Consider the following 22183-nt stretch of genomic DNA (forward strand, 5'->3'; position numbering starts at 1 on the left):
ACAGAAGAGTGGGGTTCAGAGGAAGGTCTGAGGAAGGTCAGAGGAAGGTCAGTGACCATATCTCTTTATCAAGGATTCAGAAGAGGAAGGCTTCGTTCCTCAGCCTTTATTTCACTCAAGGTTGGCCTGTTGTAAGGGAAGGATGCTGCAGATACGGCTGAAGTTTTGGTTCTCAGACTCAAGTTTCCATACCTTTGTGTGGAGTGTATGTCTTCAAAGAACTAATGTGAAAAAAAACAGCAGGAATACCATGGAAAGATCAGGAATCAAAATCTGTCAAAACAGTCTGCAATGTAGCAAGAATTTCTATTTACACCAGAAAATTTCCCTTTAGCTAATTCCCAGCACTTGTTATAGGAAAGCACTTACAGTTATCAAGTTGTTCGTTTTCCTATAACAGCATGGGCCGAGGTGTTTTATTCCTCTTAAAATACAGCAATTTGCCACTAACCATATTTTATTTATTAAAGAGTGACAAAAAGTGACTTTTTACAATTTTAGTTACATTTAATCTTGTGGAAAATCCATAAAACATTTATGTTGTTGCTGTTATCACTTATGTTTTAGCAGCTATACACAGACCATCACCATCCTCTCTTTTTTCTTTTAATAAGACAAAAAAAATACAGCTTGTCATGTTACTAAGAAACCACAAAATGTAAAAAAGAAAAAAAAATGTCTAAAAACTCTTAAAATGGTGCTGACACTGGAGACTCCTTCCAAAACAAATGTCTCCTTACAGAAAAAATCACCATATCAACAATTACAGCATGTCCATTATACAGCCCTAAGACATGAACAGTGATTGCAGTGAAAACATTTCTTTAATATCTTTTTTTTATTTCCTTATTCATCGCACTATCTTGCCACAATGAGCTATTAAAATGATGACCTTCAGTTTTGGTTCCATGTTGCGTATACATAGACATGGTCAGATGACCACATGTGAGTCATTCTCATGACTGGCTGTACACTCTAACGTACGACTGTGTTTTCAATCTGTTATTTTTCACTTCCCCCTTAATCAATCTTTCCTCTGTGCCAGCTGACATTTATAAACACCCTTGTTGTTCACCACTGTCCTTCTTGCTCAAACCCCTGATGTTATTGTAATGACTACTGGAAGCAGGGCACAATAATATTTGCTATGTTCAAATCATGTGTGTGCATGACAGATGACTGAAATTGCTTTATTCTGCTAGCAGTATAACCAATAGAGGTGTAAACCTCAGACTTCCACGTGTTGTGATATAATATCAGTTCAAGACATTGATTCATATTTGGTGACACTACCGAATCTATTATCATTGACTTTTAAATCGATGCATCAGTCAACATCATCTCATTGCTACACCACTAATAAACAATACGACTATACAATATGAGCTTGAAGGAGACAGGATGTGTTCTGGCTTGCGAGGTAATGTGTGTTTCTCTTGGAAAAGCTGCTCACCTTTGCACAATCCTCCCCTCATACTGCAAGTGAAACTGGATGCCCACAATGAAAAAAAAAAATGTCACAGGACACACTTAGGTCCAGGCTTTCGATCCTAACTAGCTAGCTAATGTAACTAGCTAATTTATCAAAATTGAAGTTAACTTACTATGCTTACTAATGTACAGCCAATCTTAAGTACCCCCTGCAAAGCAGTTTTTCTTATTGGATCAATATTTGTGTCTATATGCACATATCTCTCGGTCTGATTGTTCATCCATGCTTTTAATGGCCTGCTTCACAGGCAGATCAATCTCCTAGAACTGACGCAGTTATAAAAAGACACCTGTGTCCTGTGGGGTTTACTATTTGGGCATTTTCTTTAAATAGCAGCTTGAGAGAGTTTGGCTCTGTTCTGCAATTCTAAATTCAAAATTACGATTTGAATCTATAAAGACATGTTTGGTATCTAATGTTTCCTTCTTTACTTTAGCACTGAAGGCACGAGGTGACTGTAGCTAACAAGTCTGTCTGAACCAAAATCTTTAAGTAGATTTCTACACACAGACGCTGTCGTGGAAAAATTTCTCAGTTCAGACTGAAGAAAAAAATACCTTTCGAAAGTCAAAAATTAGACTTTATTGAAGCAATCAACAAAGCTAAGATGTTGCTCCCCTCATACTGCAAGTGGTCACTCAGGACAGAATCAATGGCAAGTGAAATCAGTGTCAGTGTTGGAGTAATAAAACAGAGCTCCCTGTACTCTCCAGGGTTTCCTAGTGCTCTGCATGTGATACACCTGATTTTGCTTATCAGCTCAGTTAATCATCACTTCCTCATGGGCATAGCAGAAAGGCAAAGGCGAAACAGCACAGGGGTTTTCCAGAACCAGGCCCGGAAATTATTGTTCTGTTCCAATATGCGATATATGCACTACATAGCCAAAAGTTTGTTCGCACCTGTCCATCATACCCATATGTGCTTGTTGAACATCCCCCTTTGCTGTTATAATAAGTTCCACTCTTCTGGGAAGGCTTTCCACTAGATTTTGGAGTGTGGCTGTGGGAATTTGTGTTCATTCAGTGGCAAGAGCATTAGTGAGGTCAGATGAGGAGGTCTGGGGTTCAGTCGGTGTTCCAGTTCATCCCAAAGGTGTTCAGTGGGGTTGAGGTCAGGGCTCTGTGCAGGACACTCGAGTTCTTCCACTCCAACCTTCACACACCATGTCTTCATGGAGCTCGCTTTGTGCACAGGGGCATTGTCATGCTGGAACAGGTTTGAGCCTCTTAGTTCCAGTGAAGGAATAGTGCTGTCCACAAGGGCTGTTTCTGGAGGCCAAACTGCTTAAGATCTTGAAGATCCTTCATTTTCTAAATGGTGGTAATGTTTTACTGACTTCTTTTCTTTGCCAGGACAAGATTGCAAGCTTTGCTCTGGGGAGTCCCCAAGAACCATAGAACCGCTTCATCATTTTAGCATCATCAAATACTGCGGGAAAGAAATAGCACCCCATCATAATACTGGCCTCCATTGTTACTGGGCACTGATGTACCTATTTGCACAATGTAATGAACTAGAATTATAATGAACTAGAATTAAAGCAAGTTCCTTTTCTGTGCTATTTCCTGCACTTTGACAGTTCTGCCATGTTGTAACTAAACCACATTTTATGACACACCTACAGAAACAGCTCTGAGTGTGCCATGGTACATCAGACACTTCAGACACGTCACTTGGTCACGATGACACTCTATCATCTGATAGAGCATGTTGTGATCTAAACTTATCACGAAGGTAGATGCCCGAGAGATGTAGTGGTTCCTGGTTTCCTATGACTAACGAAAAACACAGACGTTTAGTATGCAATACATAACGTATTACTATCTATAGAAATCACTCATATAGTCATAGAATTGCATAATTTTTCTTAAAATATTCATTTATTTATTTTACTTTTTTAAATTTTACATATTGATATTTATTATTTTATCTTATTTTTATTTACTTATTATTATTATTATTATTATTATTATTACATTTTCTGAATTCTACTGTACTTATATTTTGTACAGTATTAATTGTACTTATCAATTTATAATTTTTTTTTTATCTTGTGGATTCTATGACTTTTTATCTTTCAGAATTTTTACTGCTGGATTGTACAACACTGTGAGGTACCATGTCTACAAATAATGTTTATTATTATTATTATTATTATTATTATTATTATTATACATTTTTTGAATTATACTGTATTTATATTTTGTACTGTACTAATTGTACTTACATTTTCAATTTATCTTTTTTTATCTTGTTGATTCTATGACTTTTTATCTTTCAGAATTTTTACTCCTGGATTGTACAGAGAAACTGTAAATAAGTAAGGTATGAGTACTGTATGAAAATCTTAAAAGTAGAAGGCAAAAGTCTACTTGAGTGAAAGTTCAAAAAGTATCTACATTTAAACCTACTCAAGTATTCCACAGTAAATTGTAAATAATTTTAACTGGTCCAAAGGGCTGACCACAAGTGCATCATGCCTGATCCTGCATGACTGGCTAGTCTGCTAAGCAAGCAATCATAAGAAAATGATTCTGCTAACGTAGAATTTGGCTTGCTGGATAGCTAATGTTTAATGATGTTTAAGAATGAATGCTGAGCCACAAACATAGCAGCAAGCCGTGTTAGCGGTACCCTTGGTGCTTGGGTCCACAAAGGTCTGTTTGATGAGCTAGTATTAGCATGTGGATGTGATCATGTTGAACTGCATATGAACATGTGAACTCTGAGAAACATTGCACAATGTGCAGTGTAATCATGCCACACTTCCTGTTTGTTTTTAAGACATCACAAATTACTTTGTAAGTTAGCAAATCTGATGAAGCTTGAAGGAGAAAGTTAAAAGTCTGGAACCTAAAATGACTGTCTTTCTGTTGGGTGGAGATAACTGATGTGAGTGTGAAATTTGTCTGTCTTAAGAACACCAGTATGCTTTTTTACATGCATAATTGGTGCATTTAGGTGAAACTGGATGCCCACAATGAAAAAAAAAAATGTCACAGGACACACTCAGGTCCAGGCTTTTGATCCTAACTAGCTAGCTAATGTAACTAGCTAATTTATCAAAATTGAAGTTAACTTACTACGCTTACTAATGTACAGCCAATCTTAAGTACCCCCTGCAAAGCAGTTTTTCTTATTGGATCAATATTTGTGTCTATATGCACATATCTGTCTGATTGTTCATCCATGCTTTTAATGGCCTGCTTCACAGGCAGATCAATCTCCTAGAACTGACGCAGTTATAAAAAGACACCTGTGTCCTGTGGGGTTTACTATTTGGGCATTTTCTTTAAATAGCAGCTTGAGAGAGTTTGGCTCTGTTCTGCAATTCTAAATTCAAAATTACGAATTGAATCTATAAATACATGTTTGGTATCTAATGTTTCCTTCTTTACTTTAGCACTGAAGGCACGAGGTGAATGTAGCTAACAAGTCTGTCTGAAGCAAAATCTTTAAGTAGATTTCTACACACAGACGCTGTCGTGGAAAAATTTCTCAGTTCAGACTGAAGAAAAAAATACCTTTCGAAAGTCAAAGGGTTTTTGATGCCAAAAATTAGACTTTATTGAAGCAATCAACAAAGCCAAGATGTTGCGCAAATCATCTGATTTACATAGTCGTGGCTCGAGCTTTTATACAATTCTAAAACAATCATCTCATTAGGTGGAGTTTTCTCATTTTTTTCTTTTAATCACACTCCTGAACTCTCGCCACAATTATTTCATTGTCCCTCTGTCTTAGTTTTAACCGTGGCGTGGGCTCAGTCAGTTTATTTTTTATTTTTTTAAAACGTTAACACTCATCACAACCTTAACAATGCACTTCAGTACTCTGGTAGAGAAAAAGCACTTTGCTGTGAGAAATGACAGTGCAAGCCTGGACTGAAAAGACACAATTTATGAATGACAACTGTGTGCTTTTTGATTTCCCACAAGCAAGGTCACATCAGTTTGTCTTAGGCTTCTTGACTGACATACACAAATATTCTTGTAAAATCTTGCATAAAGTCACACTCTCTTCATGATTAAAATGTACTAAATGTACTACATCTCATCATTTCTGATTATTTTAACTCTTGATTGGACGTGATGTATTATATGGTAATCATACTTAAATCATACTCTGATCAAGAAAATTCCTCTATTTTACTCTAACTAGTGATCAATTCCCAATCACTCCCTCCTTTTATCAATGACTAAATCCTGAAACAGCTCTCTTGTGGAGTACAGGACCAAACCTCTGCCCCCAAACTTGACTAGGAAGGAGTGAAAGATCCCGTCTCCCTAACCTAACTTCCACTTCACAAATCAGTCATTTTGTTATAAGCATGAGTATGCATTCAGTTCAGCACTTGTATAGAGTACAACAGTGATCAGTTACAGAATCAAATTCCCAAAATTGATCACAATAATAATCAAACTGCAATCAAACAATTATTTACAATAACAATCAAACATCAGTAAATCAATATGATCCACTTATAATCAGTAGTAAAAATATAAAATCTCCTTCTGTCAGGCGATGGCTGTCCTAATTCCAGTGGTGCAATAATACTTCTTTTTCAACCCAGCTACTTTGCGTATCGTAGAAGGTCACCCTTGGGGAGAGGTTAGGCTAGCACTTCCACCCAGGGCATGGCTCATCATACTACTTCGTCGTCCTCACTCGAGGAACTGGAATCCATTTCTTCTGGCTACTGTTCCGGGACCCAGTCTGGTTTAGGGATCCAGTCCGGATAAGAGTCATCAGGCTCACTTGCCAGTCCATCATTTTTATACAGGCTATTGTTCATGAGAGACATCTGTTTTAACAGTAGCTTGAACCACAAAGGTTTTAACCTTTGTATGGGCACAACACAACAAAACAGCAGTCCTCCATCAACTACTACTATTACTATCACTATCCCCACTTTCGTAGACATAGCTCCCAATTGTCCAAACTGAGACTCGAACCAATCCCAGGAATGGTGATCTTTTCCTGCATCTTCAGGAACCTCTTGTCTCAAGTTTTTCAATTTGTTCTTAGCTTTAGTGAATGTTCCCTCAGGGGTAGTATTGTTAGGGATAAAAGTGCAACATTGATCTCCAAATAGAACGCACACTTCCCCCTTCTCTGCCAACAACCAATTTAATGCCTGTCTGTTCTGCCGTGTCATTCTACTTGTGGAATCAAACTGTTCACCTAATGCAGACAGTGCAGCATCAGTATAGTTAATAAACCGCTGTTGATTGTAGTAAATATAATTGATCCACTCTGTATTCTTATTAGGTGTTATCCATATCAGTATAGATTCAAATCCTGACTTCACTTCATCTCTTGCCTTATACTCATTAGGTATCCTTCTAGGTTGGCCTATTGAGTCTATGTACACTTTGGGATCTTTCTCATAGGTGCAATTTGAGTTTGTTATTACCATCATATTCGTAGTTACTGTAGCTGTTGCATGAATTATGGTCCACTTAATAAAGTCTGTGTGCCCAAAAACACTGGTGTCTAGATGCCATATCACAGCACAGTTACCTTGGAATTTGCCCATATTATGTTTCCCATATGACTTATTAAAGCATTCATATTCCAACATGCAGTTTATTTCATACTGTATAGTTGTCTCCATCTTTTTTGTTTCTATTCTAACATCCAAGTGTTGGCACCACTGCCTAAATATGCTAAATGGTCAGCTGGGCAGTACGGTCTATTACGCGGGTCTCCATGACAAAACTCTCTATTAAATTCAACACACTGTTGGTAGTCATATTGATTCGGTACCACTATGAGCTTACTCAAAGGTGACGGTATGCATACCAAACAGTTACCCTTGTTTAAGCTATTGGCAGTATACTCAGCCCACTTGTACCATGCATTGTCCTGAGCTGCTCTCAATAAGCTCTCTATCTTTGCTATTTTCGCCATATTAGGGCTTAAAGTTAATGTTTCATTCAGTGTCCCATTCTTGGTTACCTGATACCCATTTTCAACTTCATTCCCTGTAACTTTGCTGGCTGACCTCTTAATCGTCTGACCCATCTGGGAGCCAGTCAAGGCCTGAAGGCCAATCAAGGGCTAAGAAATCGATTGTGGAGAATGCTGCTTGTTGATTAGTGGAAGGGCCTGAGTCTGTGGGAGGTGTTGCAAGAAGCTGATCAATATCAAACTCAACACTAGGAGCAAGTGCACTTTCCTGTTCAGCAGGTGCTGATAACAGCTCATCTCCTTCCCCCTCAGAAGGTGTAGCAGATACATCAGAATCGGGTGCAACAACTGGCACACCTTCTTCCTCAGGCTATGCTGGGGCAGGTCCTGGTTCCCCTCTTTCATGACTTGGGCCTGTCTGTGACTCTCTTTCTCCTTCATCTAAGCCCTCTCCTATTTCTTCCTGACTGTCCTCTGAAGTGTCAGCTGCTAGACCTTCCTCTGCTTCAGAAGTCTGAACGTCCTCTCGTCTCCTAGGTCTTAGTCTAGGTACTCTAGTACAATGATTCAAATGATACCCAAGTGGTGTTACCTTCCACCTGCACTGCTGTTGGTGTTGCTTTTACCACTGTGTATGGACCTACCCTTCTGGGTTTGTTCAACTTTTGTCTGAACACCCTCAGATATACCTTATCTCCAGGAACTACTGGACATGGCACCTGTGCATCTTCTCTTTGTCCTCTGCTTTGTTCCTGTGAAGAGATAGCTTCATGCATTGCAGTTAGTTGTCGTATGTAAGCTCTCAACTCCATTTGCAATTGCTCCAGAGGTGGTCCATCATAAGGACTCCTCAGATATGGCACAGGCATGGGTCAACCCGTAAGCATTTCATGTGGTGACAGGTTAGTAATTCTGTGTCAATAAACAGGTTGTGCAATAAAACAAACACAGGTTTAAATGTGCTCTGCATCGCCACGTAATATGCAAACAAATGAATTATTTTATTACTGTTACTGACGTGTAATCAGGTACATGTGACGCTCTATTACTGTTGCTGGCAATTAATCAGATACGTGTCAATCTATTTCTGTTACCGACGTGTAATCAGATATGTGTCAATCTATTTCTGTTACCGACGTGTAATCAGATATGTGCCAATCTGTTACTGTTACCGATGTGTAACAGATACATGTGATGCTCCATTAATGTTATTGGCATATAATCAGAAATATGTCAATCTATTACCGTTACTGGCGTGTAATCAGATACACGTGACGCTCTATTACTGTTATTGGCGTGTAATCAGATACATGGGTCGCTCTATTACTGTTATTGGCGTGTAATCAGATACACGTGTCGCTCTATTACTGTTATTGGCCTGTAATCAGATACGTGTCAATCTATTACTGTTATTGGCGGGTAATCAGATGCGGGTAATCAGATGACAGTCAATCTATTACTGTTATTGGCATGTAATCAGATACATGTCAATCTATTACTGTTATTGGCGTTTAATCAGATACAGATGACGCTCTATTACTGTTATTGGTGTGTAATCAGATACACGTATCGCTCTATTACTGTTATTGGCATGTAATCAGATACGTGTCAATCTATTACTGTTATTGGTGTGTATTCAGATACACGTGTCGCTTTACTACAGTTATTGGCGTTTAATCAGATACAGATGACACTATTACTGTTATTGGTGTGTAATCAGATACACGTATCGCTCTATTACTGTTACTGGTGTGCAGTCAGACACATGTGCCACTCTATTACTGTTATTAGTGTGTAATTATCATTGATGAATGATGGCTTTGTAGTTATTCCAGGGTTCGTGTCTATCTGTGCCTCTCTGGCATGTTTTTGACTCCTCCCACGGCTATCTTGCACCTTTTCTGGCATATTGGATCTTTAGCAGCTTTATCTCCTTGCTCAAATACAAATCAATATGATTTGCAGTAAAAAATACACTATACTTGGTTTAAATCACACAATTTATGCAGGTTGTGTTTTGGTGGCAGTCAGGCATCGAAGGCAGTCTACCACTGCATTATACTGCTTATGAGAAACAGGAAGTTTTATATGACTTTGACAAATTAGCTCCAAATAACACGGCACAGTGAGAAATCCAAACAGAGTATATGATCTGTGTCATGGTCAAGTAAAATGTGTGTTACCCATCATGCAACAGTACCTGTGAAAGTAGGAGGAGTTCTCTGGAGGTTGTATAAACACTTGTACTCTCATAATGGGATTTTTCCTCATGTTAACCTTAGAACATACATATTGAGATACGGATTGTTAATTACTGTAAACACTGCAATATAACATACACGAAGTGTGTTCATGGTCTTTGATGAGAAAAAATGCAGCACCGGTTATCAGTGTATTTATGCATTGTACGATTTTCACAGCCTTTTCATTTATAAACACACAAACAGCTTTAGCATTAATTGACCAATTGACTAGCATGAATTTCTACTTGTTCACATAGGTTTTTGTGCTCTTATAAGATTTTTCACACAGTAATTTTATCAATATACCACATGTTCTGAGAAACCTGGGTGTTTTTCAAGTATCTATGTTAAACACTGTATATAATCAAAATGGTTTCTTTACGATCCAAAACGGCTCCATTTTACGGCCCCATAAATGCGTAGAGTAAAACCATGAATAAGAGATTAGCTGGATCTGTTTCTCACCCCCAAAATTACTTTGACCAACAATTAAACATTCCTGACCCTGCATTGACTCTAGCAAAGCAACCAGGTAACAGGTCATTTTCTATGAATGTATGCAGCACAGAGCCACAATTTCACTGATAAATGATTTCTGAATTGAGATTTTCTTGATTCTATGCAAATTAAGTATGACACAGTAAAGAAATAAATCCAAACGATTGTCACGAATGAATCTTCAGACCAGTCCTATGACACGTTTGGTCTGATGTTTCTTCAGTTTCCCACTCAACTTTAGTTCCTATGTGTCATTAGTTCCCCTTTGCTGTTTAATGCACAAAATGGAAGAAAATGTTAGAACTGTGGTTTCATCTTATCCTGTCATACATGACCTTTCGTTAAATGCACAAATCAAAATAAAGCTTGGAAGGAAGTAGTAGAGATCGCTGGTGCCTCTGGTGAGTGGATGTGGACACTGGACAGGCCACACCCACAAGAGACAAACCACAAGAGACATGAGTGACTTGTTACTTGCTAGTATGAATGTAGGGTGATACTTCATTCTCAACCCCATTTGTTCGAAAGCGGAGCAAAATGAACCCAATCCTTCATTCGAATAAAATTTCAGGACACTGCAGGACACACTTGCTTTAACTTTAAACATTTTACTTGGAAAGGCACAAACTATGATTTCCTGGTAAATAAATCTAACATGAAACATAAAAGAGGAGGGCGTTCATCTCGCCTGTGAATTTCGGCCCTCGCCTTTGCGTGGGATTCATCCTTGGGCAGTCTCTTAGATTTCATCTTCTCTCTTTTGTCCTTTTTTGTCTTCTCTTTTTGCCTCTCAAAAGTGCAATAATAAGCAGAGAGCTTACAATTGATTCATCTCCCCATGATCCACAGTACCTGAGACCAGTCACTGTGCTACACAGTCCACATCAAGAGAACAAAGAAAAAAAAAAAAAAAAAAGAACACACACAAACACACACACACACACACACACAAAGGAAAAGCAATAATAAAAAAAAATCCCAGGTCACAACATAAAACGTGAAGGTTTCCTTTCAACTCAGTTATTCATCTCCAAAAGCGACCAAAGATTTTTTTTTTTAATTAATAACAAAAAAAAAAAAAAAAAAACGAAAGAAAAATTTGTATGTTTGAGATGAACCAAATCTTTATCCTTTGCAGGTTTTGCCCTCCAAATTGAAACAAAGATCTAAAGCTAAGGAAAAACTCAAAGAATCCGATCCATCGAGTCCATCGAGATCAATGGCCACTGAACGACAAAATGTTCTGCATGGAATCTAGATTACAACGACAGCATCATGTTTTCAGATTTCACATCACGGTGCTCATTTATCGTCATTAGTTTTTTTATACAGTTCGCCATCACCCCTTAAGTGGGAGTACTTTTTTTTTCTTTACATGTTCTATTTTTGTTATTTCAAAGAAAAAAAAAAAAAAAAGAGTCTGTTGTGAAGTTAGCAATGTTTCCTTTACCGCTCCGACAGAAGAGGAGCATCGGTGCAGGGTTTCGAGCGATAAACACGGGGCAGAGAATGAGAAAGAGAAAAAAACAAAGTGGAGGAGATAAAAGAGGGCGGAAGGAGTGAGCAGTGTGATCGCTTCCATTTAAAACTCGACAGTGATCCGAACGGTTCAAGTTCTCTTCCAAGAGTGCTGTTCACTTGTGTCTCTGGAGGGTTTTCCTCTTTCTCCGTTTGAAGAAACAGCAGCACCTGAAGCAAAAACACAAACAGCAGGAGGCACAGTTAAAACACTGCTCTCATTAACAATTAAATCTTCTGTCACCATTTTAGGCGACACCGATTTGTGTCAAGATGAACGGAGGAAAGTAGGAGTGTAGTGCAGTGCTACTCTCTGTATCTGTCTGTGTTCAGTGCTCTAAATATCTGCATTATTCAAACCCTAAGTGGGGATTTCTGGAAAACAGAAAAGAAAGAAAACAGGGAAAATACCCAGATGTAGAAACCTCAGCACTGTCAGCATGGTGTGAGAATTCGGGCTCTGACGGTTCTTCAACCTCAATTACGGTTTAGCTCAGATCCACTTTTCCTACCAAAACTGTGCTGTGCTGGTTTAGTGAACCAATTTAACTGTTTTTTTTTTTTTTTTTTGCAATTTTATGCTTGGTTTATACTTGTTTATAGACGCAAATTCAAGTCGTGATGCAGACAGCGGGATCATGGTTGAACGTGGCATGCAGAGACATGCTAGTGCTTAGTCCTCCTACGAGCTAACGATGCCCTGTGCACATCTGCGGTGCCATGTGTCAGGAGAGCGCTGATTAGGTGGCGGAGACGTGTGCCCGGTTGCGTATCTGGAAATGTTTTGAGGAGACTTCCAAGGGTTTAATCAAATTCAGAACAATATTCAGAAAAACACTTCAGAAATGTTTTCAATGTGAATGTACTTGGGTTTATAATTGTTCACACAAGGTTTCTTTTTCCCCCAGCAGCAACAAAGTTATGCCTGTGTTGTACTTATATATAATTCCTACACTGAAACACAGAACCTGCCTTTGTTTTGGTTCTTTTTTTGGTGTCTAATTCGGTAAATTCTGATGCGGTTCATGTGGCACTGCAATCTAGAGGACATGCGCACGGTACATGCAAGTATAAAGTACAATTGTTACATGAAAGAAACGTGAAACAATTGGAAAATGCGAAAGAGCTGAACGTGATAATGGTAGATAAGAAGAGGGAGAAGAGTCCGAACTTGCTGTAATGGGTTTAATGTTATAATATGAGTGAGCGAGCGACTCTTACTTTGTGTCATCTGCGACCTCCACCTCTGTGGCAGCTGTGATCGGAGCGTTGGAGTGTCCTGCAGTCGGGTCGTCTGTGTTCAGCTCTCCATTGGTCGAGCTCATTATCTGTACAAAAGCACACAGTCAGGCAGGCAACACACACTCACACACACACAAATCAGCTTGTATGCTGTAAAATATAAAAAAAAATATATATATATATATATATATATATATATATATATATATATATATATATATATATATCCACACCATCAATATTGCTTTCACACAAGTGTACATCTGTATGTGTACCTTAAAATGTACAATACCTAAAAACACGATATTAAGAATGTGATATTAATGTCAGCTTAATAAAAAAAAAAAAATCCTTACACAGCATTGATATGAGCTGTAATGACAAGAAGTGCCACTAGGTGGCACAATGGTCTCACCAAATGCCTTCCATCTTTATCTCATCTACAAAACTAAAGATAAATATGTTCAATTAAACTGAAAACGCTCTTAAATAAGTGTGGATGAGGAGAGATGATGCAAGACCCAAATTTAGCCATAAAGCTCATCTTAGCCTATGATACTACAGTCTGTTTAGAATAAATACACAGCTTGTAATGACTGACAGTGGAAATGAGATGTTCAGCAATTTATACTAATGAAATATCATTAAAAAATTGAAAAGGAGAGGTGTGTATGCATTAAAAAATTAATTGATCTCAGAAGAGAAGGTTTATCCATCATAGTTTTACTGTTAACTACATAACCAGTTTAGGAAAAATGTGAAAATTAATTAAACTGTCAAAAACTTTTTATAGTCAGGGACCCCTTTTACTTATAATTAAAAAAATTTAAAATAAAAACTCTTGAACCCTCAGTATATATTCATTTTAAAATAAACTCAAAAATTAGGTACATTATTTAAATTTTGAATCCTTTCACTCACAGAACCCATTTTCATAAAACCTGTCATTAGATTCTAAAATTCTGGCATTAGATATAATATAATAATTATATTATAATTTTGGTAGAATAATTTTGATAATGATGTTACCACCACTGTAACAAAATTAGAAAATCACGGCTCTAGAGTAAACACAATGCCAACACAAAACACAATAAAAACCTAAAACTAAGTCCCCTAACCACACCATTTTGCTGTAGTTCATTAATTGCAGCCCTAAGAAGGAGGCGTGGCCTCCTGCACATTATATTATATTTATATATCATATAATATATAATTGTACTGATTCATTGGGCATCATTTATGAAGCTGGATACAAATGGATTTATTCGTAAATCGTTTGCAGGAGTATTTACATGAGAAATGATGTGTTCGGTGGAAATGTTCATATCCTACGAGCCTTTGCGTAGATTTCCGTATAAGGAGGCTCACTAATGTGAACCTCGACTGAATGGTCAAGTTTAAATCATTTATTTATTTCAATTACACATACAAACTGAATAAACATTTTTGATCTAAAACAAATCCATAAATATGTTAAAAGACAAATAAAAGTAGCCTTTCAATTAGGATAAAAGTAATGGCGCCCTGCAAAAGAAAGAAGAGTTAGTGCGTATCTATTGTTATCGACGCTTGGCATTACCTGATCTGCTCAAGAGGAGCTCTTTCATCGTTTCATCCACATTTTGCTGTTTTCAGCTCTCTCTGAGCTTTGTCTTTTATTGTTTTGCAAGCATCACTAAATGCAAATCAGCTGTGCAGCTCAGAAACGTACGCATGATTGGCATTTATCAACATACGCACGCCAGTAGGAAGGAAATCTGGGTTATTTTTCTAAGTGGCAGGATTTTTAAGTTCGATTTGGCCTACGGAAACATTCACAAACGACTTTACTCAAAGATTGATAAATGAAGCCCAATGTCTTTTTTAAATCATGTATAGAGAAAGCATCGCGATAGGAAGTACAGAATAAATACTACACCACAACACCTTACGTAAAAAGGGATGTGGCTGTTAGAAGAGTTCACAGCTGCAGGTGAGAAAGACACATATATAGAAAGCAAGAATTAAGACACACACACGCGCACACACACAGAGAGTCTTCATGCACAGCCATGCAAAAGCGGTACCTGAACTGAGCCCCCCAGCCCCTCAGCTGTGAGATGTGACCCCAGCTTCTCCTTATTGACGGGAGTGGGCTGGGACTCGCTCCGTTTGGGCTCGGGCGACTGAGCAAACAAGCCGACGGGACGCACAGTGGAGTGGAGGAGTGTGTTACACAGATGGGGTGGGTGTGAGGGATGATGGGAAAGGAGGCAGTGAGTGAAAAGGCAAATGATCAAATTAAAAACAAAACAAGGACAACAAAGACATGTCAGCAGACATCTCACATGCAGAAGCAGGACCGAAAGTGTGAAGCAACTTAAAATAGAAAATGAAAAAAAGTTAAAATCAGGAAGTGGAAACACACAGAGGCATCAATCATGCAGAAATGTGCAGGGCTCTAGCACAGGTGGTGGAGGAGCTGCAAGAGAAAATCTGCACGGCGACGAATGAAGATGTCTCTCATCGCGTGAATTTAACGTCAGGATTCTACAGCAATTGCATTCTTTTAAGGGCTGAATGAGAATATTATTGTCTTGCATCAGAGTTTGTACTATTTAAAGAATTAATGCATGAGTCCAAGGTACATGCAATTTTGATTAAAAGACTGAAGAAAGAAGCGAGTTTGCGGTCATTACAGAAACATCCCAATTTACACATGAGAAGGTCAAATAACCACAGTGAGTTTTTAAACCAACATGGGCACTGAAATCATTTACACAGGAAACAAGGACAATCTCTGCCCATGTGCATACGTGAGAGAAAGAGGGATGTTTTTTTGGCAGGTTTTTAGCTCTTTCCCACAGACAACATGCCGGTGCAGGTTCCAGAGCCGGTGACTAATCTGGAACCGTGACACACTACTGACTTGTTTGGCAAAATTAGCTTGATTCAAGCACCAAAATGCTGCTGGCCTGAAACTGCAACAATAGATTAGAAAACACGTCACTAAGAATAACGAGAGGAAATTTTGATTTGAGCAAATTAAGTAGTCAAGAGCAATCCTTTCATCTGCCACTCCTTATCTAAGACAATGTCCCTGTGCACATTATAGACATAAAGAAACAGCAAAATATATTCTGAAAGTCAAAGATAGATAAAAGATAGACAGAGATCCTTTTACACTTGATATTATTTTTACACTGTGGATCAGAAAAACTCCACATCTTTATGTATTCATTTTAGTCCAATTCATAAAAAAATAAAATAAAAAAACTTCGCTGATTCCCTGAAAAGGCGTCGGCTCTAACACCAGCACCGTGTCAGTGGAAAAGGGGTCAGTGCACTAGAGTGAAACAGGGAGTGTATGCTGTGTGTGCGCGTATGTGTGTGTGTGGAAAAGAGAGAAAGAGACAGATAGAGAGACAGAGAAAGAAAGATGGAGACAGAAAGAGACAGAGAGACAGGAGCACAAAGAAAGACAGACAGAAAGCAAGACGGAAAGAGAGACAGAAAGAAACAGAGACCAGAGAGACAGAGACAGAAAGACAGAGACAGAAAGAGACAGAGAGACAGGAGCACAAAGAAAGACAGACAGAAAGCAAGACAGAAAGAAACAGAGACCTGAGAGAGAGAGAGAGAGAGAGAGAGAGAGAGAGAGAGAGAGAGAGAGAGAGAGAGAAAGGGTGACCAAGACAGTGAGATAGAAAAACAGAGACACAGGGCGAGAGAGAGAGAAAAAGAGACAGACAGGGAGAGCAAGAGAGAGACAAAAAAGAGAGACAGCAAGACAGAAGATAAAGAGAGACAGAAAGAGTAAGCATGAAAGACAAAGACAGAGAGGGAGACAGAGAGACACAGAGATTGAGAGACAGACAGAGACACAGCTAGAGAGATAGGGAGAGAGCCAGAGACAGAATGAGTTAAGAGACAGACAGAAAGATAGAGAAACAGAGAGACAGAGAGAGACAGCGAGTAAGTGAGAGTGTGAAATAGAGCTAGAGACAGATGGAGAGACAGAGAGATAGAGAAAGAGAGAGAGAAACGAAACACAGAAAGAGACTGACAGACAGATACACGTCTGGGTGAATCAGTGAATCAATCACAAACCTGGGCTTTGGTCTGCTGCTGTGCTTTGTCCCGGCTGCTCGGCTGCGGTGTATCACTGGGGATGGGGCCGATGGGTGTGGGCTGAGAGAGAGAGAGAGAGAGAGAGAGAATGAGAGAGAATGAGAGATATCATACCTCTGACCCACAAATACATCTGCATTGTATGGGAAAAGCAACAGAAAGTGAGAAATGTTTGCACTGTGATGTCACTCAGAGGACAGGAGACTGCATAAAGGAAGTGGCTTAGAGAGCGAGTGAGAGAGAGAGAGAAAGAGAGACAGAGTGGTTAAAAGTGCAAAACTGAAACTCACAAGAGGCTTGCCAACCCAGTCGTACTCGTAATCAAAGACGTAGCCGTTTCGGTCAAAGAGGTCAGTGAACAGCTTCCTCAGGTAGTCGTAGTCAGGCTTCTCGAAGAAGTCCAGCCTCCGGACGTAGCGCAGGTACGTCGCTAACTCTTCTGCATGAATTAGAACAACACATTAAGGTTTGTTTATAATGTAGTTTGTCTAAAACTACTTCAGATATAAAAGAGCACGTCTGAACGAACCTGGGAAACTCTCACAGAGCACTTCGATCGGTGTCGCTCGCTTGGTGTCTCCGATTTTCTGATAGCGCTCCTTCAGCGTGTCGGCCTGCACGACAGACAACATTCCACACAGTTTTAATCAATAAATACATTTCTGACAACAAATATGTGCACGGTTATCAAACTGTAATATAAAAAATTAACAAATTATAGATAAATTAACACAAAACTGCTGCAAACAGTAATCCAAGGTTTCCTTCTGTGACCATTCAAAACAGGAACATGTGAAGCATGCAATATGAGAAGACTCAGAGATCACCAGCTTTAAAGATATTATATTTTTACATTTAATGACAAAATCCTCACAACAATAATAATAATTGTAAAAAAATGTTTAAAATAGAGAAAAGAATTACGTAACAGCAATCCTAAGAAGAAATCATTCTTACAGAAAGAAAGAAAGAAAGAAAGAACCATATTTAATAAAATAAATAAAATCGAATTACTGAATTATTGGATTACTGACTTTGATTAAATCAAATAATTACAACTAAAATTATTGAAAATAAATAATAAACAAATAAATGTTAAACGATACAAGAAATAAATAAATGTAATTAAGACAAAATAGTAAAATAGGAACAATAATTTGTGTAAAGCAGGGAACTGTAGTTCGGGGGCAAAAAAAAAAAAAAGATTAAAACCAAAACTTAATATTTAATACAAATAAACAAATACATAAAATGTCTACTGATGCAATGAATATGAAACTAGAGGAAAGTTAACACAAAGATTTTAAACTATGTTTTAAACTAACTGGAGATGCTCACTGTGTGTGTTCTGGGAAGGAAGTCAGCAGTTTGGGAACATAAACATTAAAAGTAGCAAAATAGTTTTGTTAACTGATCTTATGGGTGCTGACTTTAAGAAGGGCCTTTAGTGCGTCAGTAACGTTCTTAACAATACCACTGTCACCAATCAAATCCCAATTTTAAATTCGACTTAGTGTGCATTTTGTATCACAGTGTCATTATCAGTATTGATAACGCAATCATAAACGCAATCATTAAGCGTTTTCTTAAGTATCTTCGTTGACGAGATTGACACACACTCACTGGCTGCAGTACGCAGCAGTTATATCATGAGATAAGCCCATGTGTAGAATATCAAAAGCATAGAAAATGATGTAGGTGTACGTGTGTGTGTGTATGTGTGTGTGTGTGTGTGTGTGAGACACTGAGGTCATACAAATAAGAGATAGAGAAGTGTGTGTTTACCTTTAGCCCCTGCCAGGGCAGACTGCCTCGCAAAAAGTACATGAACATGTGTCCCAGTGCTTCCAGGTCGTCTCGCCTGCTTTGCTCTGTGGACCAGAACAAGCACAAACTTTCAACTCAAACGCAAACACTGTGCTTTACTTTTACTTTTTAACTCCAATCCTATTTACCACTCAAGGCATGTACAAGCTTCTTTTGAATCTTTTTTTTTCTTTTGACTTCCTGCACATGCAGCACTGTGAAGCAGCACACCAATCTAAGCCTATTTACACATCAGCGGTTGAAAAGTCGCTCGTGACGCTTGTAGTTTGTCTCTAGTGGGCGTGGCCTTCTCAGCATTTTTTTTTAGCTTCATTGAGTAACAGTTGTGGCCAAAATGTGAAGCCCACAGCCCACAGTCATACTCACCACTTCTGTATAAAATGTATATGTTTGATGTCCATTCACAGTTACGTGCTAGGATTCCAACTAGCGGCACTGTCAGATTAGCAAAGCAAGCTAACTGCTCCAGCTACACCCACTCACCAGACACACCAACGATCTCAGCTACTTCCTTCTTCCAAGCTTTATTTTTATTTTTCTCTATAAACGTTTAATTTATTTTTTCATTTGCAAAATATATAAGATGAAACCACTGTACTTTTTCAATTTTTAATGCTTCAAACAGTAAATGGGAGCTAATGAGTTGGAGTGGGGAAGTGAAGAAACATCAGAGCACACACGCCATAGGATCGAGGAATCATTCCGAGCAACCGTCATACCCAAGTCTAATCTCAAGCCAATCTCATTCTAAATGACGCTTGTTGTACTTTGTGTGACCGTAGGGTTAATGGCCTGTAAGAGGAAAGCGTGAACAGGCCTCACCTTTGCCCAGGTGTGTGTTGATGCTCATGTAGCGGGCCGTGCCTGTGAGGCTCTTGTGTTCCCGGTACGGGATGTGTTTTTTGGTCTCTGGGTCGATGTACTCTTTGGCAAGCCCAAAGTCGATTATGTGGATGGTGTGCTGCCTCTTACTGCCCGGCCGCCCAACCAGGAAGTTCTCCGGCTTCACGTCTCGATATATCAAGCTCCTGGTGTGGACGTACTCCATGCGCGTGATCTGAGAAAGACGTGAGGATGAGACGTGAAGAATATTCCTCAACAACATAATCATCAGACCAGTTTAAGGCTTTCAGTCTCATTTACTGTTTGTTTGCCACACAGTAGTTTGATAGTAGAAGTGACGGCTAGAGTGGCCAGTGAAAGTTAACACAAAAATGTTCATTTATTGATTTATTTCATGCAAATCATAGCAAGAAAGTAGTGAATGTGATATCTTACATAATACATTTATTGTAATGCAAAAAATCTGATTGTTGCTCTGCAATTTTTTTTGTTTACTTTTTATGGAAAATAATTTGATTTAGATTAGAGTTTAGATTAGAATTTTCAACTTTCCAGAAGACTGAAGTTTTTTATATCTAGAGACAGGAATGAATCATATATCCATGGTCTGGATTTTAAACTAATTCCTGCCTCCGTAGCTCAGCGCAGACTCACCAGCTGTATGGCTATCATGAGGACGGTCTTCAGGGAGAAAGTGCGGTCGCAGAGGTCGAACAGATCCTCCAGACTGGGGCCGAGGAGCTCCAGGACCATAGCGTTGTACTTCCCGCATGGCCCGAAGTAAAACACCTGAGGAATCCCTTCTGCAGGAAACAAAAACACAAGACAACTGTAGCTCACATCACCTTAATACTACATGCACCATTCAAAACACGTCATGTGCAGGCGGAATGGTATAATCCAGAGCCAATGAAACACAAATGTGTAGTTAATTCATTAAAGACTCCACATTTTAAAATCTCATCCATTCATAACCAAATTATATTTACTTGACAAATGGGCTACTAATGAGAAGTATTCAATTCTTAGATTTAATTTCTGACATTCTTAAACTGGCCATTTTCTAGCAGACAGAGACCAACATTTATTCATTTCGATTACAAGCGCATTTTTTCTATTCACTCTATTTCTAATGATATTTCTCTCTGTCTCTAAATGTGTGTGTGTGTGTGTGTGTGTGTGTGTGTGTGTGTGTGTGTGTGTGTGTGTGTGTGTGTGTTAATCAGGTTGCCAGACAAATCAGAAAGCTCCTCGGGTTGCACTGTTATACAGGTGATTTTGATTAAGCAGCACGTGTGGCTTTAGAGCCAACACTGAAAGAAAGGCTGTATTTGTTTGAGTATCAAACCATGTTAAGATGTCACCTCTTGCATTATGAAAAAAATTTTAATTTTAATTTAATTTGTCTTAATTTACAGATTAAGCATAACATTTTATCTTGGATCCTCCCTGGAAAAAGGAAAAAAAAAAAAAACTCAGTTTCTCCATGTACTGTCTTTATAGGGAGCTTGTAAAGGAGTGCAACCTTATACACACAGATTAAATTGACCCTGGCAGCTTTTATAAAGCCTCACTTCATTATATATTAGCATACATCATGATTGAAGTGTTCTAGGAATAAACTCGTGATCCAGTAACATAAGCAGCTGTGACACAAACATTCAGATTCAGGATTAAAAACGTGCTCGTCTGGTATTAAAAGGATATTTTATTCATATTTTGTTAGACACTCTCCTGAGAAATGAATCGCGTCTTAATAAAGCAAGCTGCAAATTAATTTATATAATTATCATCAAACAATTGTTATTGAGGCATGCTACTCCGATATTATCACAGATACTTGATGTATCTCACAGCTCAAAAAAAAAAAAAATTTCCCTAGAGCTTTGTTGGCACTATTGCTCATCGCATTTCTCACATCAGTCCTCACCTACAGTGCCAGTACATGTGTGTGTGTGTGTGTGTGTGTGCGTGCGTGCGTGCTTCTGAGAGAAAGCGCTCTAGCAATCACACACACACATACACACACACAAACTCCAGGGGAGATTATGGAAGGATTTACCTGATTAGACCTGTGTCATTCCCACAAAGAGGATGTGCTCACACACACACACACACACACACACACACACACACACACACACACACACACACACACACACACACACACATTCCAGCACTGTAGCCCAACGATGATGGATGTGCCTACAGCAGTGACTCATCAAAACCCAAACCTGAAGTCTGAGCACAACATGATCTCGGTTAGGAGCAGGAAGAAGACTGTAAACCTCACACTGCGTGACACTTCCTCTTCCCGGCAGCGCAGTGCAGGTCATCACCGCCGTTCAGACCCGATAAATACGAACCAGGACTAGCCGAGAGCAATAATTATAAACTAGCCAAACACGTCTAAGCTCCAGCTTGATACTTTGATGGAGCATGAAGTTTAAAAAAATAAATAAATAAAAAATCAAGCTAGGCAATCCGGGGA

The 22183-nt window shown here is 38.7% G+C and overlaps 1 protein-coding gene across 3 annotated transcripts in view; it reads right to left on the reverse strand.

The window, feature by feature from the left end:
- Positions 1 to 10741: 10741 nt before the first annotated feature.
- Positions 10742 to 22183, reverse strand: part of csnk1g2b (casein kinase 1, gamma 2b) — a 37897-nt gene continuing 26455 nt past the window's right edge. For 2 of the 3 annotated variants that reach the window (XM_026928351.3, XM_026928352.3), the window contains exons 4-11: positions 20347 to 20495; positions 19672 to 19906; positions 18808 to 18893; positions 17552 to 17636; positions 17313 to 17461; positions 17002 to 17082; positions 12889 to 12995; positions 10742 to 11838 (exon numbers count right to left, since the gene is read on the reverse strand). In XM_026928351.3, the coding sequence (XP_026784152.1) occupies positions 11784 to 11838; positions 12889 to 12995; positions 17002 to 17082; positions 17313 to 17461; positions 17552 to 17636; positions 18808 to 18893; positions 19672 to 19906; positions 20347 to 20495 (947 nt within the window). In that variant the 3' untranslated portion in view covers positions 10742 to 11783. Of the gene's footprint in view, positions 11839 to 12888; positions 12996 to 14978; positions 15078 to 17001; positions 17083 to 17312; positions 17462 to 17551; positions 17637 to 18807; positions 18894 to 19671; positions 19907 to 20346; positions 20496 to 22183 lie in introns of all 3 variants that reach the window. The other variant, XM_026928353.3, reaches the window with a different exon arrangement.

The sequence above is a fragment of the Pangasianodon hypophthalmus genome, chromosome 8, assembly GCF_027358585.1.
Source record: "Pangasianodon hypophthalmus isolate fPanHyp1 chromosome 8, fPanHyp1.pri, whole genome shotgun sequence".
In the NCBI taxonomy this organism is placed as follows: Eukaryota; Metazoa; Chordata; class Actinopteri; order Siluriformes; family Pangasiidae; genus Pangasianodon; species Pangasianodon hypophthalmus.